The 25,513-nt window shown below is 35.7% G+C and overlaps 1 protein-coding gene across 11 annotated transcripts in view; it reads left to right on the forward strand.

Moving 5' to 3' along the window:
• The window catches only part of USP33 (ubiquitin specific peptidase 33), a 39,030-nt gene that overhangs the window by 2,608 nt on the left and 10,909 nt on the right, over positions 1–25,513 (forward strand). Inside the window, exons 2-18 of one of the 11 annotated variants that reach the window (XM_086842517.1) lie at positions 3,440–3,518; positions 3,832–3,958; positions 4,974–5,027; positions 7,062–7,124; positions 9,486–9,638; positions 10,824–10,923; positions 13,891–13,960; positions 15,219–15,332; positions 16,021–16,099; positions 18,180–18,600; positions 19,002–19,142; positions 20,598–20,710; positions 22,036–22,208; positions 22,344–22,414; positions 23,077–23,110; positions 23,893–23,938; positions 24,656–24,836. In XM_086842517.1, coding sequence (XP_086698643.1) covers positions 3,878–3,958; positions 4,974–5,027; positions 7,062–7,124; positions 9,486–9,638; positions 10,824–10,923; positions 13,891–13,960; positions 15,219–15,332; positions 16,021–16,099; positions 18,180–18,600; positions 19,002–19,142; positions 20,598–20,710; positions 22,036–22,208; positions 22,344–22,414; positions 23,077–23,110; positions 23,893–23,938; positions 24,656–24,836 — 1,894 coding nt within the window. In that variant the 5' untranslated portion in view covers positions 3,440–3,518; positions 3,832–3,877. Of the gene's footprint in view, positions 1–3,439; positions 3,519–3,831; positions 3,959–4,973; positions 5,028–7,061; positions 7,125–9,485; positions 9,639–10,823; positions 10,924–13,890; positions 13,961–15,218; positions 15,333–16,020; positions 16,100–18,179; positions 18,601–18,977; positions 19,143–20,597; positions 20,711–22,035; positions 22,209–22,309; positions 22,415–23,076; positions 23,111–23,892; positions 23,939–24,655; positions 24,837–25,513 lie in introns of all 11 variants that reach the window. The other 10 variants (XM_086842524.1, XM_086842526.1, XM_086842519.1 and 7 more) reach the window with 10 other exon arrangements.

Here is a 25,513-nt window from a genome sequence, read left to right on the forward strand (position 1 = left end):
TTTAGTATCTGTTGAAGTGTTAACTACTGTAACTAGGCAGATGAAATTAATCCACAAATTTTTGAAAGAATTTAAAATCTGTTTCATTTCTTTAGGAAATACTGGGTTCCTTACATGACCCAAAGATAATTTTCGAGATCATTTGAATTCTTTTAGTGTTTGATGGGCATTTTCTGTGACTGTGATAGGTCTTCCATGATAGGCACCGCACAAGTCTGTGATGCTGTGCTGTGATGTCTGTGATGCTGAATTATAAATAGGTTGCTGGTCATGATGCTTTGAGTTATGGTCCACGTTTCTCTGATGGCTCAATTTTTTATTTTTTTTTTTTTTGGTGAATGAAAAGGCTAGTCAGAAAGACAAAAAAACCTTCCAAGACTAGACTTCAAGAGAATTTTTTCTTTGAAGTAGAACTCTGTAACTGCTCAAAGTAAAATTTTGTTGATTAGTCCTACTTTGGAGCATTAATTGGTTCACTTTATGGGATGGGGTAGTATGAAGCATTGAGATAGGTGAACTGAAACCTCTGAGGGGAAACAATGGAGAGTGCTGGCAATAGTCTGGGAAAGAAATTCTCTCCCAGATCTGTGGGAAGCATTTGATGAGAACCTTATTGCAGAGTGTGATCACGAGCAGTTGGTGTGGAAACAGGCTGAGAGAGTTAGGGCTGTTCAGCCAGGAGAAGAGAGGGAGACCTTACACAACCTCCAGTGCCTAAAGGGGCTGTAAGACAATTGCAGAAGGACTTTACACAAGGGCCTGGGGTGACAGGACAAGGGGAACAGCTTTGAATTCATTAGGCAGGTTTAGGTTAGATATTAGGAAGAAATTCTTAACTGTGAGGGTGAGGTATTGGATCAGGTTTTACAGAGGAGTTGTGGATGCCTCATGCCTGGAAGTGTCTGAGGCCAGTCTGGATCGGGCCCTAAGCAACCTGATCTAGTCAGTGGCATCCCATGGTCAGGGGCTTGGAACCAGATGATCTCTAAGGTTTCTTCCAACCCAAATGATTCTGATTGTGTGATTTCACTGGGATTATGAAATGGAGATATACTCCAGCTTCAGAACAGGAGTATAAAATGAAATGTGAGAGAAACTACAAAACTAGGCTTGTTGGATTATTTTGAGGTTTTTTTCCAGCACTGAAAATGCAGGAAAACAATTTTTGGATGAGGCCAACTCAATGCAGAAGCTGGTGTTAAAGCAGATGTGATAATGAGCTGCAGGGGAAGAAAAGGAATCTCTTCACATAGAGTAGGAAGTGCTGAAATGGAGGAAGGTCAGTGAACGAGGGAGGGGCTACCCTGGGCTTGCTAGGACTTAGAAAGGTGAAGGATGAGTCATGGTTTTGAATTAATTTTACATTTTTAGACTTGAACAAAATTTTACAAAATGTGTTTCTGGAGCTATGTATATTAAGCTTCCAAGGTTATGGCAGTAGACTGAGTTATCACAGTGCTGCAAGATGGAAGGAGGTGTGTAAAAAATTTGTTAACAAAAGGTGAAAGAAAGGCAATTCAGCTTTGCTCATATAGTGATACATGAAGAATCGGTAACATGAACTACACTTCCACAAGAGATGCTCTCTGTATGGACAGGAATAGGGACCATATCCACAGGGGCATGAGTCTGAACAGCTTTAGCCTTTCTGATGATTATCAGAAGAGAGATGCACATTGCACCAAGGAGAAACTGGCATGAGCAGAACTCCTGGGTTTGGGTTTGTTCAGGACTGCAGGTTTATATTTGTGCAGTTCCATCTATGAAAAGTTAAATACATTAAGTACAAATCTGGCAGCATGAGGTGAAGTCTCCATTCATGGCTTTGTATTACTTGGAATAATGCATTCAGAAAGCTTCTGCCATAGAAAAAATTAAGCCTAAATGCTTTGCTAATCCATTATATCAGTCTTTCTAAAGCATTTGTATTAAATCATCTCACTGCATTTAATGTCCTCAGGGCTTTATTTGAAACTTGTTTGTCTTTTTTTAAAATTTTAACAGACCTTGCAAACTGTGGAAGATGTGACATGCATTCATGTTGCCATTTCTGTTCTGAAAGGGGACCTTACACTTCAAAGAGGAATTGCTAATATGATGGAAGTTGAGGAGTTTTGGCTTGAAAAACTGTTGCCTTATTTGAAGTGTCTTTCAGTAACAGTGCATATAGATTACAGTCAGTCACTGAACTGAGGAAGTACTCCAGCTGGTGCTTATGTTTTAGAATAATGTATTTTAAGTGTCATGCCACTGGTCCTGGAAGAGAATTCAGATCTCATCTAGAAAAAATAATCCTAAATGATTAATTTACTGTAGTATTTTCAGTCTTGTGAGATAAGTTCTGAAATATTTTATTGAACAACTGTTAACATATTAAGAAAGACTGAAACATATACACTCATGCTTGAGTCTATACATACAATTATATACTTACTAAATATTTATGTATAATTGTTTATGTATAAAGAAAATGTATTTAAGTGTATATATGCATGTATATACATACATGCATGTAATATGACATGAAGTATCACATATTATTCCATTACAAATAATATGTAATACTTCAATAATATTATTTGTGTAGCAATGTTTATAGTAATAAGACTGTACATGTACACACACATATCTAGAAGCATGACCAAAGGGAGCCGAAATGGCTCTTGGTTCAAAGGGATCTTATTGCAAGGCAATTAAAGGAAAAGGTAAGTCAGACATAAGCTGAAAGTTTTCCAGGGAGTGTGTCTGAGATGCCCATTAGGCAAAGCTTGTTTTCCCCCACTCGGTCAAAACTGTATGGTGCTTAATATTGAAATGAGTGATTGGTTCTGTAAGTGGAAGGAGCAAACCTAAAGCTGCCAAAGCACACAGGCAGAGTGGAAAGAAGTGTTGATAACAGTGCCAAAGAGTGCAAGCAGATCAAGGAGCGTCCATCACTGAGCTGGAGTTTAGTTGCAAGTCTTGATAAAGGAGCACTACATTGGACAAATAGTAATTGGGCAAAAAAGGCTATTTTTTTTTCTTTGCCTTTAGAGATTGAGTCATCTGTTGTAATTAAGTGACAAAACTGAAACAAAGTTATTGGATAGTCCCTGCCTGAATGAGTCAGTTGGAGTATTTATATAAAAAGAACATTACAGAGTTGTTTTTGGGTTTTTTCCTTCTGTTGCTTTCTATGCAACTATTGAAATAATAATGACAAAGTGATTCTATGTGGCATTCTTTTTTTCTGATAAGTTTGTGTCTGCACCAGAGACCTTGGATGGGCAAAGAGAACAAGATAAAAGTGTTGCTGGGTGTTTAGTGCTACTTGTGAGTCACATGTTTCAGTCTCCTTTTGATATATAATATGTCTGAATCTAGAATGTGTCTTTGTAAATAAATAAAACCAAGATAAAGTTTCTTTATCCTGTGATAAACGAGTCTTATGTTCCTGCAGTTTAGCCTTCACAGCTTCAGCAATGTTGGAAAGATCCTTTTCCAGAACATTGAAGAGGCAAGGCCACTGTCAGTTCTAGGTGGGCTTGAAATCTGATTATTTATATCATTTAGGTGCTGTGGCAGAGTCCAGAAAGTTAAATAATTAACCCAAATCAGCTCTGCTCCATTCAGAATTCTTTTTGTTTATGACGTAGAAGTCATTGGATTTCATTTTAGAAATCAGCAGGTTTCGTTTTGGGCTATTGAAGTCTCTTACTAAAATTATTTATACTAACTTAGTCTAAAGAGGCACATTGTTTTAAAAGTTTTGTGTATGTTGCATATTAGATATGTAGTATTGCTGTCTGTTCTAAGGAATTGGGTTTTATTCATTCTTACTTCTGTTAACAGGTGTTGAAAATTCAGCTGCAGGATCTCAGAGAATACAGCTTCAGCAATGTCGTCACCCAGCAGCGATTGCCCACACTTGGAATCAGTTGGTGAAATAACAAAGGAGGAATTGATACAGAAATCTCATGTGAGTTGTAGCAATTCACTTTCTTTCTATCACTGTTAACTGATCAGGTTTTTTAGGTTCACATTTTAGTGTATAATTAGTTACAAGGTGCATTTAAGTGTCAAGCATGGGTAAAAGCTCCTCTACTGGAATAGTAAGTAAAGTATGAGTAGAACTGTTGGCTTGATGAAGCTGAAAAACTGTTCAGCACTTAAAGAGCACCTTTGCCACAAGTGATGTTTTATTGGAATTGTTAGTTAGAAGAGTTAGCAGAGCACCAAGCTGAACTTCATTTTCATTGCTATTGCAGCATTTAGTTATTTGAACTATCAATGTAGTATAGTACAACTAACTTCAAGTAGAAACTGTAACGAAGAAATTTATGGTTTACTTGGATAACAGTTCTCTTTTTGATAGAAAAGCCACAGTTTGAGAAGCCTTCTCTCCCTGAACTCTTGGTTTCCACCTAGTATTAATAAATGGAACAAAGAAGGATCTTGTAGCTCATTTAAGTAGCTGGGAAGTGATGAAAAGTGAAACCTTTTCTGTCCATGGTGCTTAATTTCTATGACAGTTAATTTGCTGCTGAGGAGTACAGCATTTTTCTACTGTTTTTCTTGTTTGTGTACACCTTTGCAGGTGATGTCTGCAAGAAGGAATATGAATTTGTTAAAAGTTCTATCACTATGATTTATTTTTATGTTAAATTTATAGGAAAGAGCAATTATGAGGATTGTTATAATTATGCGATATGGTACATATTGATGCCTTATTTAGAAAAGCAGTTTTTGGTTTAAGATGAAAGCTTAGAGATAAATCTGAGATTTTAGTGGAAAAATATGCTTATCTTGAGATTATGGGAAGCAAAAACTAGGTTGGTTATCAACATTTCTCTTTTTTAAAGTTAACTTTAAAGTCTTAACGGTATTCATCTGATACTAAGTTTTACAGTATTTTTTCTTGTTTTATCTTGAAGTTGTGGTTTACTGGTGAAAGCAAGTGAAATAAAACTTACCTTTGTGTTGAACTTTAATAGGGCACTTGTCAGGACTGTAAAGTCAGAGGACCCAACCTTTGGGCATGCTTAGAGGTGAGTTGTTCTGTTGTTCCATAGGGGAGTAATTTTCTAGTGAAGATAAAGTTGGTAGTATGTTTGTAAGAAACATCTGTAATAAGATTCTTGAAATTAGGTTGTTTAACTTATCATTTAAAAGCAAATTTTTTTCTGCAGTTCCTTTCTTTTTAAATTATTTGCCTTCTATCAGGTACACACTTCTTATAATTTAAGAATAATACACTTAAAATGAGGTTTTTTTTGTAAGAAGGAAGATAGCATATTAGTGTTTTTACTTGAGTTATGATACTTTTTAACTCTTAAGTTTTGAAGTTTTTTTTAAATCTTTCCCCTGGGTCTGTAGATCTAAAAAACAATATATTACTCCTGAATTAATTACTTTTTATAAGCTTTTCTTAGCGTTTGTAGTCATAACATCTGGTAGTAAATACAGACATTTTGCAGAATAATGCATAGTCGGACTTTTATTCTTAAGCAAAACAAAGAAAAACTCCTTATTTTGAAACTTGCAGAAGCTTGTATGAACATTCTCCTTACTTCATACAAGTTTCATACAGTCTTTGTCCTGAGTATAGCTCTGTTGTAAGTACACTTTTGCCTATTCTTCTTGCTGTCTACAAAAAACTGTAATTTTTACTGTATTTAAAGAAAACATAAATATGTTGCTTCTGGCTGATCCCAACTGGAAAGCATATAGTTAACTTAGCTTTTAAAATGTCTTGTGAGATTTTTGGACTTAGAGCTGTTTACAGAGATTGAAATTTTGCCCAGTAGGCTTGACTTCATTTCATGGCAATTTTTCTTTAAGTAGTGTCAGAAGGATCTCCAGGCTAATGTCCCCCTTTAGGTGTATGAGCATTTTTTAAAATCCCCTTCATTTGCGTCCTTTTAGGTGAATGGTGCTGACAATTAGGAGATCTGATCATTTTACTCCTTCTGTCAATAACAGAAGGGGGAAAGAAACAGTGTTTAATGTCTATTGTTAGATGGCCTGAAGTTTTAATTATGCATAAAAAAAACTCTTGGGAGTGGGGAAGAAGTGTTAAGGGTTCATCAACCTGGCAGGTGGGAAGATGCTGTCAAACTTAAAACATGTTTTTTATTTCTCACAGTTGTTAGGTTGTTACTGAAAAACTAAATTTTATACCAACATTTCCATAGGAGAGTTTTGTAGTTGCAGTAGGACACTTAATGTCATGCTGTGATGTTTCTCCTCTTGGATGAATTGGCATCTTGTCTTCACCTTTTTCGGTAGAAAAACCTGGTGAGATCCCAGCATGGAAACGACCTGTAACTTACCGAATATCTGTGATCATTTAATATTGGCTGTGTTCAGCTACTATTTGATTGTATAAATTAACGTGCTTAGAGAGTTATACAGATAACCTGCTCTACCCTCCTGTGTGATTGGCCTGACTCATGCAAATGAGGAATTAGCAAAAATTGCTTGAAGATTGGCAGCTGCAAGATTCCACACTTGACTCAGCCAAATATGTTTTGCAATGAGCATGATTAAAATTGACAATTACTTTGCATGTTTTAACTAGAATGTGACAAGTGCTTAGCCATGTAGTGCTGGAAACTTACGTAAAGGTGAAGAAGTTAATTAGTTGTGAAGTAATGCTCTGATGAGTAGGCACTGCAGATAGGGGCATGCAGGGATTTTTGTATAAACATGTCTGAGGCTGTTGCCATTCAGTATTTCACCACTCAGACACTGGATTAACTTTGTATTTTCTGTTACAATCTTTACCACATAAGGAATTGTAAAAAATACATGTTGTCAGTAATATGAATAAATATATAAAAATGGCCAAAAAAATTACATTCTAAATGTTTCCCATCAGTGGGAGAAGTTAAATCTTGCAGCATTCTTCTTTTGCTTTAGGTGATATTTGTTATTGCTTACTTTGCATGTCTGTTGGTTTGCGTAGGACTCTGCAAGTTTGACATTTGAGTGAATTTTAAAGGGACTGGCAGTATATTCCTATTCTGTAAAACCTGAGACCACTCTTTAATTCTATATACTCTGTGTCTCTTGCCCAACAGAACAGGTGTGCATATGTCGGCTGTGGTGAATCCCATGTTGATCACAGTACCACCCATTCCCAGGTATGTGTATTTGCTAGTAACACATCTCCTTGAAGCAGGTGAGTTAGAGAACTTTTATTTCAATTAAGTCAATAACCTATGTTAGCTAACTGTGTGGAAGTTTGATTTGCTGTAATTGTTTTTCATGTATAGAAGCAGATCTTGCTGATTTAGGAGTATGTGAGTTTACAGGTTTTCTGCAGCTGCATAATTATGCAATTCTTCTAAAGAAGATGGTGCAAATGAAAAAAAGAATAATTACTGATGATTTTCAAGATGCAGACAAAAGACTTATTGAATATCTCAGCTTATGTGTAGTACTTCACTACTTCAGTCTAAATTTCTGGGACTGTGGCTGCCTGATGGGTAAGAGGAGGAAAGTTGCATTAACGGACAGCTGAGGAGGTGTGAGACAGGGAGTATAAATTATCAGAGACAGGTGCTTTGTTTTTGCAGTATGCTCCTTTTTTTAGATGAAGAAACTGTAGACTGAGCTGAGCATATGCTTTCCTGCTATGTCCTGATCTTGTATCTAGCTTGGTGGGAGCAGTGGAGTGTGTACACTCTATTAGCATGCCAAGTTCTGCTGTGGCTGGGTAGCTTTTGTGCACAGGTTTGAGTCTTAAACTTGCTGTGTTTTCTGGGCACACATGTGTGCAAGGGGAGCACTTGCCAAAGGCAAATAAGGTATTCTGGGCACAGAGAGATGGCAGCTTTATAAACGTGTCATTTCTGAGTTGCTGATTTTGAGACTAATCTTGCCATCAGTTTACAGTTTGTCAGTAAATGCATACAATGTTACACCCTGAACAATTTTTGATTTCTAAAATTACTAAAAAAAACTTGGTGAATATTAAAATGAAGGAATAGTTTGTTTTTTTTGTTTAGAGGCAGGACCTTGAGAAGAGTATTTGTACAAATTGATAGTGCATTAATATAAATCTATATGAATACTTTCACCGTTTATTTTATCAGCTGTTCAAGCTGAATCACAGTTCTAAAGCCTTTACAATAGAATCAAAAGTGAGGTGTTTCTAGAGTAGTTGGGGACCAGATGGTCCCTGGATTTCTTGCCTACAGTTTTATATATCTTGGCTTCTTACCGTAGTTTATTCCTGCTTTGCATGCTGCCTTAGCAATGTTACATACTTCCAGGTAGGAGAAAGCAGGCAAGCTATTAATTCTCTGTCACTGACATCCTTGTCTTGATTTTCTTATTACTTAATTTTAATTTGAGGCTAGTAAGCATTTTTTCTGGATTCTTCTTTAATAAAAATATCATTAAACTTATTAAAAAGAGGGAAATGAGGTTGGCATGAATCAAGTTTTGCTTACTCCAGTTTATACCAGCAAGGCTCCCTGTACTGCAGGTAGTCATGTTCATTGTGTCCACTCCAAGAAAATCATTAGGCCACTGCTCTGATATCTTGTAACTGTGTATGAATCTGAAGCTGCAGAATTAAGCATGTTCTTGTGTTTAAAATTGTTTGACTTATTTATGTAAATCTGACGTTTTTAGTAGGGGGGAGGGCTGCTTAATAATATTTTAGCCCACTTTACATTAAAAACTTTGTTCTTATACAAGATGTTGTTAAATTAAGGGGGGCGAACTTGGGCATCCTGCAGCAATTGTAGTAGTTTCCTAATTTCTAGCAAATCCCTTGTTGTCTATAAACCTGGGTGATACTGACATATAAGGAAGAAATACAGGAAGGATAAGTGAAAATATTTGGAGGAAGACAGCAATTGTATGCCCAATCTTGCATAAGCAAGGAGGTTAAAAAAAATATTAAGATTCGAACAATAAAAATATTCTTCATCTGTCAAGTTTATACAGCTTCAGAGTGTGAAGCTGTCAACAAAAGAACTATTTGAATATAGAATTTTTGCTTTAGTTATGAGGAGTTATTATGAGGACCTCTTAATGTAACTGAACTAAAAATTTTACATTAGTCTTCAGATTGCTGCAAATAGCATGAATTCCATGCAGCAAACCAGTAGAAATAAACACTGCAGAGGAGGTAGCTCCTGTTGTGGCCAGTTACAGATATTCCTTGAAAACTGGTTTGTTGTGAATTGTAGCACTTCTAACAACAATAAGAAGGCTTTCTTCTTATTTTTTTAATTACCAAGAAGCATGTCAGATATGACAGTGTCTTAGATTCTGATTGCACCTTGTTGCTAATTTTAGCGATCTGTACAAAAAATGAATGTTTGTGCTAGAATTTCAGTATCAGAATTGCTCTTTTTTAATATTCTAACTCATATACTTTTCATTGTTGAAAAACCTAGAATTTTAATATATCTATTCTAGCTTGTACGTAGTATTATTTAGTTATTCCCAATTTCTGAATCCCTATTGTGGTTTTTGTTCTGTTTTAGGAGACAAAGCACTGTCTAACTGTCAACCTTACAACTCTCCGTGTTTGGTGTTACGCCTGTAGTAAGGAGGTATTCCTGGACAGAAAATTAGGATCTCATTCTCCACTACCAAGTACAAGATTGTCTCACCAAGCACAAGAAAACAGTGTGCAGGTATTTTTTAACCCAATGGAACAAAGGCAGCTGTAGTTTTGCAGTAAACATTGTTTTTGCTGAAGAGAGAGACTGACTTTTCCTCCATTCTTCTGGCTGAACTTTCTATTAATTCCTCCTTTTAATTTCATAATATTTTTTTTGCTTTATTTGCATCAGTAGTGTTCACTCTGATCTTTTTTTTTTTTTAGATAAGTGTTGTAAATTCTTAAGTACAATTGGAATAATGCTTTTAGCTGAAAAAATAATTGTTATTTCTTTATTGTGTAGTTACATAAACATGATAGGTAACTTGGTTAAAACAGTCACAAGTAGAAGTACAGTATTTCTAGATGTGTTCTGCTTGAGATAGAGCAGTAGAAGACAGAGCATCATGCACAGGTTGAACAGAAAGATGGGCAGTTTTTCAGTCTATATAATTTAGAAATATATTTACTTCAAAGTTCAGTATTTAATATGAATGTAAACTGATCATTTTCTCATAAACTGCCAGCAGCTCAATTGGAATATCAACACCAGAATTAAAAAAAAAAATAAAAAATCTGTTGTATCAAAATTCTTGTCACTTGATAGAAAGCTGAGTTCAGACTTAGCAATTTCTTCTATTATAGTTAATCTTCCTTAGTCTTCCAATGAAACAGTTATAATATACAGAAAAATCAATGGAACTTAGGAAGTTGGTGAAGCATTTTGTTCAGGGATTTTATTTATGTGCTCACAAAAAGAGCCTGTCATTTAATAAATGCCTGCCTGTCTGCTAGTTTGTTTCTCTATTTGTACATTTTTCTTTCAAGATTTTAATTTGTCTTCATTAACTGTAGTGAGCCATCTGGTGGCACATCAAAAACACCTACACTGGCTTAGGTGATGATTTCTGCCTAAGCTCTTCTGTGCTGGCTGCTTTGTTATCTAGGGGAAACAAATGCCATCCCTGGCTTTGTTTTGGTTTTTCAGTTATTGTTATAAAAATCATACAACGATCTGAAAACAAAAACTTGGGGGGATTCTTACTAAACTTTCTCAGGGTACCTGTGAAAACCCTGGTGTTTTTACTTCCTGTGCAGTGAAATTTCAAAATGCATTCGCATAATTTTCTAATTATAGATTTGTTGGTGAAATTACACACAAGCTTAATCAAGTGGAAAAGTCATGAATTAAAGTAAATATTCTTTCTCTCCTTGTAAGGATTTTAAAATACCCAGTAATCCCACTCTGAAGATTCCATTAGCAGCTGTATTTGATGACTTAGATATAGAAGTGGAAGAAGATGAATTGAAGACCAGAGGTAATAAAAGCAAAACCCTGTGCATTAGTGCATGAGTATGCTTTCAAGTCTGTTTTCCAGCTATGTTCTAATTCTCTTCTAAGTGGAATGGTTTTCTTTTCTGCTCAATCTCAGATGTTTGTTTTTAGTTTAGTCTTTCTTGCAGCAATATTTCTTACCTTCAGAGTAAAAGCTGTTGCCTGAGTTTGGTTGTTACTAAAGCATGTTGGTGTAATGTTCAGTGCAGTTGGTATTGTAGTCACTCTAGTTCAAGTAGGCTTTTTTAAAAAGTATTCTACTGATTTTGCCTGCCCTAGAAGACTCTTGATTTAAATACTTTTCTGCATTTTGAATAATCCTTTTCTGAGCCTGTAGTATCCTAGTGTGGGGTTTTGCTTATTTGTTTTTTCCTTGACATAATTGATTTCATGCACTGCCAAACTTTATCATATCAAAGATTACCCCACCCTAATACTAAATCTAGTGTAAAGATGAAAAATAGAGTGTGAAATCACAAACAGCAAAGCTAATCCTAAACACTGAAGCTTTAATCTTGCATTTCATAAGAGAATATAATAATTGCTATTTCTGAAAAACCTCTAATTATTATTGATCATTCTAAAAGCTATGTGTGTATTTGATGGTAAAGAAAATATTTCTAAGATCCATTTTTTTCAGAAAAATATAACCAGCAGATTGTTGAGCTGTTGTTTTGAGATACCATTGCATATGCCAAGGCAGTTTGTTTCCCATCAGTGATGAGAGAAAAGTTACTCTAATTTATGCATGTGCCATTTTTGGCTGGGCAAGAGTTAGTTATCTTCACAGTAACTGCTGTGGGGCTCTGTTTTTGGATTTGTGCTGAAAACAAGTTGGTAATGTAGAGATGTTTCAGTTATTGCTGAGCAGGGCTTACATACAGTCAACTTTTTCTGTTTCTCACACCACCAAACCCCAGTGGGTTGGGGGTGCACAAGAAGTTGGGAGGGGACACAACTGGGACAGCTGATCCAAGTGATCACTGGGATAATCCATAACATGTGGCATCCTGGGAGAGGAAGAAGGAAGATTGGGACTTTCAGAGTTAGGGTGTTTGGTCTTCCCCAAGTAACAATTATTCATGATGGAGCCCTGCTTTCCTGGAGATGGCAGAACACCTCCCTGTCTGGGGGAAGTAGTGTTTTGTTCGAAGTTTTGTGTTGCTTTGCTTGTGCAAACAGTTTTTGCTTCACCTATTAAATTGTCTTTATGTCAAGCCATGAGTTTTCTATTCCCCCCATCCCACCATTAGGGAGTGAATGAGTGAGCAGCTCCGGGGGCTGAGTTGCTGGCTGGAGTTAAACCACAGCAATGGGTCTTATTTCTCCCTCACTCATCTACTACCAGCTTTCCCTCTCCTCAGTCTGCTGGCATTGGTCAGAAAACCTGTCTTGTCCCTTCTGTTGTCTGGCACAGTTTTAAAGGATGTGACACTACCCCACTAATTTGCCATCTGCCCTTACATCATTACACCATGTGTTCTATTCCTAGGTAGTTTCTCCAACTAATGTGTGTATTTTTGTATTTTTATCTCTTCTTGTATTATTAATATTTTGGGGAATGGAGCTTCCATTGCAGTAATGTACAATTAGAATTGCATTAAAGCTCCCAGTAATGATGACCTGACTATGTTAAGAGATTTTTTCAAACTGAAAGGAAGAATCTTCTTTAGCTTTTATAAAACTTTGCTCTTAAAATTTCTTTTGAAATGCTTTTGATGAAGCAAATATTAGAATATATCTGTACAAGAAATGAAGTGTATTTGAAAACTTGCCTTGCAATACTACCGGCTGAAAAAATGCAGTGAGAGTAACTTCCTGAAATATGTGCTGCTTCTAAAAATACTGAAATAAAACCAAAATCCTCTAACTGTTCTTGTTTTCCAATTTCAGTAAAACTGATTGTTCTCTTTGTAGAGTTTGGAATGCCTGCTCAGATACAGGAGTCAGGACTGTATTTCCATTCAGACAGATAGGACATTTTAGAACTTGATTTTGAAGTTCTGTCTATCAGAAATTGTAACTGAAGTAACCCAAGTGGTTTTTCAGATGTAGAGAGATTTTATTAGTAACTTCTATTTTTTTACCATAGACCAGAACTACCAGTATAGTTCCTATACTTCAAAAATTGCATAGTCATCAGTACTGATTGCTGAATGTTTGTCAAGTTTTGTTTTAATTTTTGGGTCTTACTGATTATTTGCTTAGAAATGTTACTATTCCCTCATACAAAATTAATTTTACTTTGAAATATTACTTCATTAATGTAATACTTTAGTAGCTATGCATAGCATAATTCATAATTGTGGAAAGAATATATGTCAATTGTAACTTTCATGTGTGTGGCAAGAGTGTATGTGGCTGTCTGTAAGGAAAGTAAACAGTGTGGGTTAGGAAATAAACTATGTGGGAAAGTCTAAATTGAGCAATCTGTTAATAAAAATAAAGGTTTATCATTGCAGTAGAAAAAAACTGATTGCAGGACTAGCCTGGGATAATCACCTGCTGAGTAGGTTTTGAATATTGAGTGTAATCTGACTTAGCGTGAATTTGGGACAGAAGAATGAAATCTTTGAGAGGCTTTTGGTAATGTGATTAGTTACAAATGCAGTGTAGCAATAGTTTAACTGGACAGGTAAGTCATTAAGCTGAAGTAAAACTTCAGTGCTGATAAACATATTTTAAATTAAAATCTGCAGGTGTCATAAACCATGAAAAGTTAGTAAGATGAAATACAGTCCACTTGTCTGAAGTGATTTTTAGTCAGTCGAGATCAAAACACTTAATTACTACTTCTAGTTAGATTGGTATTCCCTTAGGAGTCCTATGTTTCTTTTAGTTGCAAATCTGCATCATAATTGGCATCCCAAGTGTTCCATGAGTATTTTGATTAGTATGTATTTTCTAGGAATTACTGGATTAACAGACTTGTATTTATTCTATTTTTCAGGTCTAACAGGATTAAAAAATATTGGAAACACTTGTTACATGAATGCAGCTTTACAAGCTCTTTCCAACTGGTAAGGAAAATGGTAGTTAATGCAATGTTATATTTGCTTATGCATGCATTTTTTCCAGGTGGACTTAAGGGTTTTGGAGGGATGCACTACCATGGAAGAGGGCATGTATTTATTGAATCTCAGTCTTGTATACTGCAAACAATTTATTATGGTATACGGGCCACTCAGCTTTTTCCCTGTTTCATTCTAATGCCTCCTAAATAAAAATATATGCAGTTTTAGAAATTAGAATAAAATCCGAAAAAAGCTACTGGATTTGTCGGTTAGTCTTTGGATCTTTTTTCCTTTGCTGCAGAAAAAGGAAGGGAAATGCATAAGAATAAACCCTAATTTTAAAAAAAGAGATATTAGGATCAGAATTCAGTTGTTACAAACAATGTATCTGGAGCATTCTGTGCTAAGTCACAGTGGGAGTGATGGAATGCAAAATCCCATGTCATCTGTGGGAATTGTAGACAAGTTCATGAAGGAGAAATCCACAGAAGTGGAAAAGATAGAAACATTATCCCAGCTGGAAAGCTTCTGCAGCAGGCGGGGTGGGGTGGTGTCATGTCCTAGCAGGTGTCACACAGGGTCACTGTGAGCTGCAGGCCAGGGCTAAGAGCCTTGCTGAGGCTTTTTGATGACAGAGAGGAGAACTGAAGCAGGTATCTTTAGAAAGATAAAGAAGTGGACAAGGCAACATGAGGGAAGTATTCTGTTGAGAAATGCCAAATTTTGGAAGCACACTGGGACGTCTCCTTTCTTGGAGAGATGGGTCCAGCATGTATGAGGGTTGTGACTTCAGACAGGAGGTTGAAAGAGGAGAGAATATGTGAGTTGGCAACACTGCACAAAGTAAACACTGCATGAAATAATCATGTAAGTATAAATTATTTGCCTACACACAACTTGTGACACTGTTGGATTCTAGAGAAAAGATTTCTTCAGGTTGCTGTTTATGGACTAGGCTTGTGGTGATTGTTACTGGAGTGGTACCTGTGTACTTCTGTGACAGCTTGTAGGAATTGCCTTGAATTTGAATCCCATTAGACAGCTCTGGTGAGAAGTGTCAGAGCATGTTTGAGGAGCGGTGTGGCTGTACTGCTGAAGTTGTCCTACCAGAAAATGCTTGGTCACAGCATTTAAGAACGTAGGAAGTGGAATTGTTCAGTTATAGAATAGCATTATTCTTATGTTACAATCCTATATGCAATGGAGATGTTCTCTTCTATTTATTTTAACAACCTGAAAAAATTACTGTTTTCTTTTTATTCAGCCCACCTTTGACGCACTTTTTTCTTGACTGTGGAGGCTTAGCCAGAACAGATAAGAAACCTGCAATTTGTAAAAGTTACCTCAAGCTGATGACAGAACTTTGGCACAAAAGCAGGTATTAAATCATTTTGGTGATGAAATGATAATAAAGAGATTCCAGAGTCATGAGGGATGCATTAATCTGTCCTAGGTTTCTAACTTTTATTTCATGTGCTCTCTTTTTTAAGCATTCTTCTTAAAATAATTTAGGAAGGAAAGAGTGACTTACAGGACGCAAGTAGTCCTTATAACCTGTTCCTTTTTATATATACCAAAGATAGGACAAGAAATAGATTAGATGACAAGCATTAAGCTCTTAAAAATGTTTATATTTGCCAAAAATACATCTAAAATGTTTAACTCCTTTATCCTCTCCTCTGTGTCCTTCATTCCATATCAATGTTTTATCAGTTTCTCTTATTTCCTTTTATGGAATTTGTGTAGTATCTAGCTAAGAAAATACTTCAAAATAAAAGTACAAAGGTAAAAAAACAGTAATTGTGCACAGTGCCAAGAGTATGTCTGATTTGTCATCTGATTGTCTGACAAGAAATGTGCCTAAAAGATCTGATACAGTCACTGGTTCAATTGGGTGACAGGTTTATAAAAATGGTGTAGTTTATAATTCAGTGCCAATATTATGTTTTATTAAGATTAATATTACTGTTATTCAGTTGCAGGTAATGGTATGATCCCAGTAAAGACGAAAGTCCATTTAAATGCTTTCTTTTTCAGTGTTTATATGTTTAAAACTTATTTTTTAGGCCTGGATCTGTCGTTCCTACTGGTTTATTTCAAGGAATAAAAACTGTTAATCCAATGTTTCGAGGCTACTCTCAACAGGTAAAAGTTTCTGACTAATGACTTTATGACCTAAGCCATAAAGTTCTCTTAATTGGAAATCCAGTGCTTAACCTACCTTACTTCCTATATTTGTTTAAAGCAAATGCAACATAAACGTTAGTTAATATGACTTGAGTGTAGATTATCTGAAGTGTAATAATCAGTACTTAAGTCATGCTTTATATTTATTTATATCAAATTCTCAAAAGGCCTTCAATTTAGAATATCTCCTTTTCTTTAAGGAAAATTTAAGTAATAATATCTGAACTCCTTTGTGTGAAATAATGCTGCTAATGTTTGAGCAGTCCCAGAAAACAAAATAAAGCTGTTCAAAAACAGAAAGGAATGTAACAGATTTTTAATATATTTGTCTATCAATGATGTTTAAAAAAAAAAAACTCGCACAGTTTCCATTTAGTGTCTTGGAAAAAAGCCCCCCCCGCCCCATTTGGGTGTTATGGGAATCACAGGTTGGTAGCTTACCATTAGGCAGGGATTATTATATAGCAGAGGCATTCTTCAGTTGCTGCTTCATACATTATCTTGGTGCATTCATACATGTGGAGCACTTCATTAAAATCTTTAGGACTAGCTGAGAAATTTAAACTTTGTAGTTAGAAAATCTTACCAGTATCTTCTGGGAATCTGTATTTATTAAAAGGAATTTTGCTGTTTTCATTAAGCTTCATATTTGTGGAATGAAGGATTAGGACACAGGTTCTAATGTTCAGTTGCTGCATGGAGCTGTAAAGTCAATGTTTAAATATTAATATTCTATGATCTGCTCATGAATTTGTAAAGTGCCACCTAGATTTCTGAAAAATCAGAAATTCAGCCTTGATAACCAAAAAGAATCTGTATGGAAACTTAATTCTTGCAGCTTTGAACACTGATGAAAACATCTTTTTCCATGCAGACCAACACTTAATGAGAATCTTTTTAGGTTGGGCCTGGATCATAGTTCAGTTGTATGTTCAGCAGGTTTCATGGCAACAATTAAAACACAGTAGGGCTTTCATAACCAACACTCTCCTTGCAAGTGCCCAGCCTTGCAAGTTGGGCAGCCATGTCCAGTCTTCAGGGAGAAAATTACATTGATCAATGAAGAATGTTTATCTCTTAATCTGTGACTTGATGTTTTTTGATACTGTTTTTTTGTGAAAGGATTGCCAGCAAGTAGGCATACTGGGGTTTTTTTCATTACCCAAGTCCAAACTCAGTTCTGTAAGTTGCAATTTTTAAGAAAATAAATGATTTGTAGTCAGCAGTTTTGAGCTTAATAAGTAATCGCTATGATGGTCAGGAATGTTGAGCAGCAAAAAAATTACTACTATGAACAACCAGAATACAAAGAGGAAAACAGAAGAAGAAAAGTTGCCAACAAGTGGCTTTTGTTTTCTCGCATGCCTGCTTGATTGGATATTTTCTATTGCCAAGGACCAGGCAGCTGCACTGATTGATGAAACTTGGTGGGTTTTAGGATGTTTCCAAACACAGATTAGACTTATAGTAAAACTTTACAGCTCTTTGTGGGAACACATTTGGGAAATCTTGTTGAGGCTTTAGAAGAAGAATTGTGGTATTGTTGGTGGTGTGATGCATTGGAAAGATAGGCTAAGTAACATCACAGTACTTTTTAATAAAGTGCTTAATACCCAATGAAAGCAAAGCTCCGGTTGATTTTCTGGTTGAGGTTTATAAAAACTGTCTCTAAAATGTTCCATTACAAGCAGAGCTGGGGTCTGACCACACTGCTGGTACTTGTTTGAGTTATATTTGTTGTTCCACTAAACTATGGCTGTGTTTTTGCGGGTGTCGTTAAAGTAATTTATTTTGGGAATTGGAGTGTTTTGGAGGAAACTTGTATGATAAGATTACTTGTGACATGCAAGAAATGTATGCAGGAAACTTACATGGTCTGGAAATGAAAGTGATTTTGAACATTAGACCTGGGACAGAGAAACTTTCTTTATTCTTCTTTAACAGCCAGCTTTTGTTTTAGTTATCTGTGTATTTTCTGATATCTGAATATCTTCCAGATAAAATAGAGTAATATGGTAAAACTTGTTTAAAATTCTAGGATGCACAAGAATTTTTGCGTTGTCTAATGGATTTGCTTCATGAGGAGCTTAAAGAACCAGTTGTAGAACTGGAAGATGCCCAGCCTATGAATGTTGAAGAGAGTATGGAAGAAGATAAGAGCCAGTCAGACTTAAGCTTTCAGCCCTGTGAATCCTGTGGTAACTGTGATAAAACAGAAAACGACACAATTTTCAAACCAGTCTTAGAGGATCCTGCAGAAACAACCATGTTAATTCAGGATGATGATAACAACTCAGTCACATCCAAAGACTGGCAGAAAGAAAAAATATCAAGTAACAAACTTAAACGAGCAAATTCTATGGAAGACTTGGAAAAAGACACAAACACTGCCTCAGAGTCCACTGAATTTTTAAATAACCAAGGGACTGTCAAAGTACAGATACATAGCCGATTCTCAGGTAATGAACTGCTTAAGTACAACTGAAATAGTCAAAATTTTAGCCAAAATATCTGTGGGAGTAGAAGTGAGTTGTATAATATAGTAGAGGTATAGGTCAAATAGAGTAGGTAATTTTAGTTGTAAACAATATCCCTACTTAGTTAATTTTTTTCACTTCAGGTGTTTTGAATTGAGTTTTAATTCCCTTGACAAGCTAACTATTTGTACTGGGGAAGGTTTTAGATAACCATAAGAGTGGTGGGGGTTTTTGTTTTGTTCTTAACTTAAAAGGAACTGAAATGGTGCTAGATTCCTAAATGTCCAGTGGCCTGAAAGTGTGGTTAAATAAGTTACATGACCATTGTGTCTCTTCATTCTGCAGTAATTTTTTCACAGAATTTGTTCAAATCTCAACTGCAGAATACATCAATGACGTTCACATGAATGACGTATCTGCAACCCAAGCACCATCATCAGTTGAAGGGATGAACACACGCTTGTCAAACAGCCCTCCAAAGTCATTCCCATCGTGCTCCTCACTGGCACAAGTCCACAAAAAAGGTAGAGGCCCTTTATTTTCTCCTTCCTGATACTGAATCACTCTGTATTATAGTTTTCATTGTGTTTCTTAGGTCTTGTGTAACAATACAGTGTTGTTCCTAAGGGGTTTTAGCCCTGTTTCTGGTGGGGACAAGGAGTGTTCTGTAAGCTGGACATGCAAGATTATTCCCTGCATTTCTATAATCTGATTCTTTTGAAGCATAAATAGTATTTGCCTCTATTTTAGAACATTATTTTTAGACAGTTTTCTCAATTACACCAGTTTGTAGAGAAGATAAAGGTCTGAGAAGTTAGTACCTCCAAAAGTAATGCTCTCCAGAGAATAGACTCATTGGTTCTTCAGCAGAAGTTCAGTAAATCACCATTTTAGTCAATTAAGGTTCAAGGAGCCTTGTATTATTGTATTGTAAATAGACCTGTAAATGCTGGCTGCTTCATGATTGTTAATGTCCCTGCAGTGCAGAGTATTTCTTTTGGCACTGCAGCACAATGTATTTATGAGTGTCTGGAATATTTGACTTTTACTGCCTTTACATATAAGACAGGGCTGCTTTAGGGCATGAGGAACAATTTTTTCCCTGATTTGTTTCACAGTAGACTACTTTAGGCAAAACATGTCTTTCAGAGCATGCTTTTAAGGCATTGCACCAAACCCAAACCAGAAACGAATACAACTTTAATATTGTGATGCTGCTTCATTCAATAGCCTGTCCAGATAAGTTCTGAACATTCATGTTATGCATTAGCATTGTTGTTGCATGACAGTGATTTAATGGACTTAAGTCATTGACCTCCTTGGTTCATTTGTTCAGCAGCTTTCACACTGCATCTGTACTACTGTCTCCAGTTTTGGCTTCACCATTACAGGAGGGTTTTAGACAACCTGAAGTGAGTCTGTCAGAAGAGGTACTCGGTCACTGGTGCTTGTCATGCCCAAGGAGAGGTTGAGAGATCTGGGGTTTTTTAATAAGGTGTTGTTAGGCTGGACTCCAGTCCTACCTTTAGTCTACTTCAGTCCTCTGTCATCAGTGTTGTGATAAAGTAACCTTGTGTGTGAGCTCCTCAGCTCAGCATGGTTGAAATTTCCCAGGAAGATGTGATCAAGTGTCCAATGGAAGTTTCCTTTTTATACCTTGGGGGATTCCTGCCAAGATAAATCCGTCATGTAGCAATGGGCTGTAGATATCAAGACTGGCAGTTTTGAGCTTTACTTACAGAGGCAAATGTTTCTGATGGCTGTCCCCAGCTGCTTGAGGAACTCGCATGAATTGCCTGTACTGGCAGTAATGTGATCTTGTAATTCCTAAGAAATATTTAGTAAATAGAAAACAGGTCTTGGCTCATAATTTAACTTTGAACATATGAGACTTTTAATTAGACTACACAAAGCTGAAGTGTAATGAGAATCCACTGTACCTTGCCTTACTGCAGCATTTTATTTTTGTCATTTTATAGTTTCAACGGTATCGTCACCAAAAAGGAAGAAGCGCAAGAAGTACAGGAGCGTTATCTCTGATATATTTGATGGGACTATAATAAGTTCAGTCCAGTGCTTGACTTGTGATCGGGTAAGAAGAGAAACTTCTGGCTTTTAATATGTTCTTTTCTTACTGCTTTATGGATATAGTCATTCTACAGTAACTTTATGTTCTTTAGTGACAGATTTCCTCAGAGGTGAGGGTGTTTCATTCTCGTTCTCTCAAATTGTAATAGTGGCTACTACCAGCACTTTGTGTTTAGAATAGCTTGTATTCATTGAGCTGAATATTTACTCAGCTGAAAAATTACATTTTGAGAATTGATTTACAGCAAGGATGAAGAAAGAAGCTTGCTCTTCGACTTCATTTAGGTCTCATTAGTTTTTAATAGTGTTCTGAATATCCTAATGGATACATGCTACTGTCCCAAGTTATCAGGTACCTAATGTTTCAAATAAAAGATACAATATACAGCACTAATACAGTGCTGTAACTGTCTTATCAGATAGATTGAGACTAAAAAAATTAAAGTCTAAAAAATTCAAGTAAAGACACTAACTTTTGCAGTGATATGAATCATTAGCTGCTTTCCGAAGTTGTCCCATAGTGCAAGAGGAGATGCAACATAGGAAGGAAGAGTTGATGATTTTTTTTTCTGTACTGTTTGCTGAGAGAATTTCTTGGAACAGCACACATGATCATTTTTAAAAAAGTCAGTTATCTAAATGTGTCCAGTGGACTGCTTTAGTTTCAAAGCAATCATATCAAATACTGGATATCCAAATCTTTACATTGGGGACAGCTTTCTCAACATAAGGCTTAAACCAAACCCTGGTGTATTTGCATGCCTTTAATACTTCTCTTGGTTTGGACCTAAGTGTACAGAGACCTCAGGGTAATCTGGTGAACAACTTCAAAAAACAAACAAGAATTTCTAAAATGTGTTTGATGTTTGACTCTGTGACTACATGATCAATAAATGAAGCAGAGGAGCAAGAAAATGCACAAATGGGTCTCCCTTGCAGCAAGTCCAGTTACATCAGGTCAAGATAATGTCAGAGTAAAATACTGTGGTAACAGTGGACTGAAGCTTTCTGAAACTATTCTGTGTAACACAGCCTGAGGCAAAAATCATAGTGCTTTGTATGACTGATACGAATACAAATAATAATGACCTAAAAAAATGTGTCAGTGATAACAATGTGCAAGTTCATTCTAAAATGTTATTTTTTTGGTTCCTCTTCTTTAGAAAATGAATTCGTATTAATGTATGTTTTTATAATTAATTTCCTACCTAGTAGAATTTTCAGTTATGCAGTAACTTTGTAGTTGCTAGTGAACTTAACAGAATTCAGTTTAATTAACATTCCTCTTCCATCTTAACTCCACTGTGTTTCATGTATTTTTTTCCTTAGCTGTCTGTAACCCTGGAGACCTTTCAGGATCTGTCCTTGCCTATTCCAGGTAAGGAAGATCTTGCTAAACTCCATTCTGCAAGTCATCAGACATCTCTAGTCAAGGCAGGGTCATGTGGAGAAGCATATGCCCCTCAGGGATGGATAGCCTTTTTTATGGAATACTTCAAAAGGTAAATAATATTTATCTTGTTTGATTTAATTATCTATTTTGAAATTCTAGTTTCTGCTCTTCTGGCAGAACATTTGTTGGTTTTCTTTCTTTTCTGTCAATGATGTTTCAGGTTTGTTGTCTCATGTGTTCCTAGCTGGTTTTGGGGTCCAGTTGTAACCTTACAAGATTGTCTTGCTGCCTTTTTCGCCAGAGATGAGCTCAAGGGTAAGAGGTTAATTCCGTGAACATGTATCTTCTGTGTTTTTATTCCTCCTGTCACAGTGAGATGATTAATATCTTCTTAGCTTAATGCAGTTAAGCAGAGGCCACCTGTTAGAGTGTAATACAGTCAATCCTTGTTCTTTTGGGATCATTCATTTCAGAAAGGTAAGCTTCTCATTCAACTGAGTATTTGAGAAAAATGCCTATGGAAAGCTGCTTTAGAAGAGTCAAGTCAGTCTGAATTTGGTTTGGTAAAATTGTATCAACTGAAGGCTCATAAAAATTTCAAACCCACTATATTAATTAATTATATTAATTAATATTAATTAATATTTATTAATATTTATTAATTAATATTAATTAATTATATTAATTAATAATATATTAATTCTCATAACCTCAATTTGGACATAGTAAATTATTTCCCTTTTAAATGATATATTATTTTCTTTTCAGATTATACTGTGTTGCTTCATATTTGAAGATACAAAACTTAAGAATCTTTCCTGTAGTTGCTATGTCAACACTATTATGACTGTTAAATATTGAATGCAACCTAAAGATAAATTCCCTTGAAACTTCTTTCTATCAAATGTACACACTTAAAGGATAACTGTTTGAATTTAGAGAATAATGGCTGGTTTTCTTCTCCCTGATGTTTGCAGGTGATAACATGTACAGCTGTGGAAGGTGTAAAAAGTAAGCTGGCTTTTACCTTTGTTTTACTTTATCTTAATTTGAGGTTTTACTGTTTCTGTTAGTCAAGAGACATTTATTTATGTTGGGTATGTCCCAATACTGTTCATCTTTTGATGTGACCCTGTGTTCTGGCTGGCACAAATTCAGTATTCCCAAGGTGCAGGGGTCAGGAAGCACCAACTTAACACATGTGCTTAATTCTTTCTCATGCCCTTGCCATTTAGATGTAAGCTAGTTTTGTCTGACAAAATCAAAGCCCTTAGCTCTCTTTAATACTAGCAGCTTTCCCCCAATATGCAGTAGGTCACCAAGGTGTGTTAAATAAATGAACTATGGCTTTAAATACTAAAGAACCAAGAAACAGAAGTGGTCTGAAGACTGCTTGAAGCCCTTTATGGTACAGGACTGTTATTTCTTCTTGTATGTGCTGTAGATAATTTCCTAGAAGTAGACTTAGTTAATTTCTTTGTTGTCTTTTGCTGGATAATCAGCTTTATGAAGCTTCAAGTTCTTTCCTTTGTGTTAAGAGAAACTGTTAGCTAGTTGGGACTTGATTGTAATTGCTGTTTTGAATTTTTCTGCAGTACAGATTGTCTTGTCTTATGAGCCATCATTGTTTGTGTCATTTTGGCTACTCTATGTCTAGTCTACATTCCCGAAATATTTTGGGTTTTACTAATGAAATGTTCAGCTTAGGCTTTTGCTGATCTAATGCAATAAAGTAAAACCTTTTCAGAATTAATTACTGGTTATTCTTTTTTACTGGTTTTTCTTTTGCTTAGGTTAAGAAATGGAGTGAAATTCTGCAAAGTGCAAAAATTTCCTGAGGTACTGTTACAATATGCACTTTAAAGCACTTTTTCTGCATGATTAGGAATGTGGTAAGACTAATGAGTTGCATGGAGTAAATTGTGTTTATAATGCTGTGTGATGAAAGTCTACCTTCATAGTGGCATTTGTTTAAGAATGTGAGCAACGTAGTTTGCCCTGTAAGAAAATGAATCTTGTACATGACAAGTACAGGAAGAGGATTTCCCATGTTATTACTGTTGGTCTGCAGACAGTAATATTTCTATTCTTTGTTATTATATATACTGCTGTTTATACTGCAGGTCATAGAATTAAACACCAATTTTTAATATTTTTTTAAACACCAATTAAACACCAATTTTTTCTGGCTTCACAGCCAAACTGGAAAGCTTTTCTATAAGTAACATATGTAATGTCACATTTAAAAAGTAGTCCAGTCTTACATTTCCAAGCATGAGTTGATATCTTAAATAATAGTTTAAGGAAGAGTTAATGTTCCTAATTACAAGATTGTTCAATATATGCATTAAGAAAGAGAAAAGGTACATTTTTCAGTGCTGCATCCATGTTAGTAGCCACAGCTAATTAAAACACAGAGTTTGTAAATATGCTTCAGGTCACAGGCAAAGGTATTCTTTTTGGGATTGTAAAAGGAAAAGATGGCACACACAGTTTAGGTATTTATATCAAATAGCATGTATAATTCTTAACTGCATCTATCAATCCTTCTTACAGATTCTGTGCATTCATCTCAAAAGATTTAGACATGAACTCATGTTTTCCACAAAAATTGGGACCCATGTGTCCTTTCCCTTGGAGGGCCTTGACCTTCAGCCCTTCCTTGCAAAGGACAGTCCAGCTCAAATCATGACTTATGATCTCCTGTCTGTCATCTGCCACCATGGAACTGCCAGCAGTGAGTATGAGCTTGATTGTTTTGTCTTTGCAGTTCTACATCGGCACTCTTCTTTAGGGAAGATAAATTGTTATCATCCCTTCTTTAGGGATGATAACAATTATACTGAAGGATAAATAGATAAACAATGGTAATTAGAATGTGGAAGATGTGATTTTTATCTTGACCCAGAAGTTTTAAGGCTTGCTCTGAATGAGTTGGTATATTTTTGAAATTATATGGCATACCTAAATAAAATTGAAGGTGAAAAAAAGTTAAGAGGTTCAGGAATATTAAGTAAGAAAACTATTGAATAACATAAATGTACAGATAATGCTGCCAGCAGATGACCTGTAGCTGTTCTACACAGCTGCTGTTCATGTCAATGCTTTGTATGCCTTAATTTTTGGAAACTGTTTACAACTGTTTACAAAGCACCACAAAGATACCAGTCATTTTTTTAAAATACGTTCTCTTGGATGATCACTGCCATTTAACCCTAAAACAGGTGGTAGCTGAATGAACATCTTATTGCTACATGTTGAGGTCTTTTCTGCCTAGATGATTTCGGTATTTATGAGATTTGGAAAATACATGAAATAAATGTTTTAAGCCAGACACTTCCTAGATTTTTATAGAAGTTACCCCCTCATACTTCTCAAACTTAAAGTATCCAGTGTTTGAATATTTTTTCCTTT

This window comes from Cyanistes caeruleus, chromosome 9 (assembly GCF_971803275.1).
Source record: "Cyanistes caeruleus chromosome 9, bCyaCae1.hap1.1, whole genome shotgun sequence".
Classification (NCBI taxonomy): Eukaryota; Metazoa; Chordata; class Aves; order Passeriformes; family Paridae; genus Cyanistes; species Cyanistes caeruleus.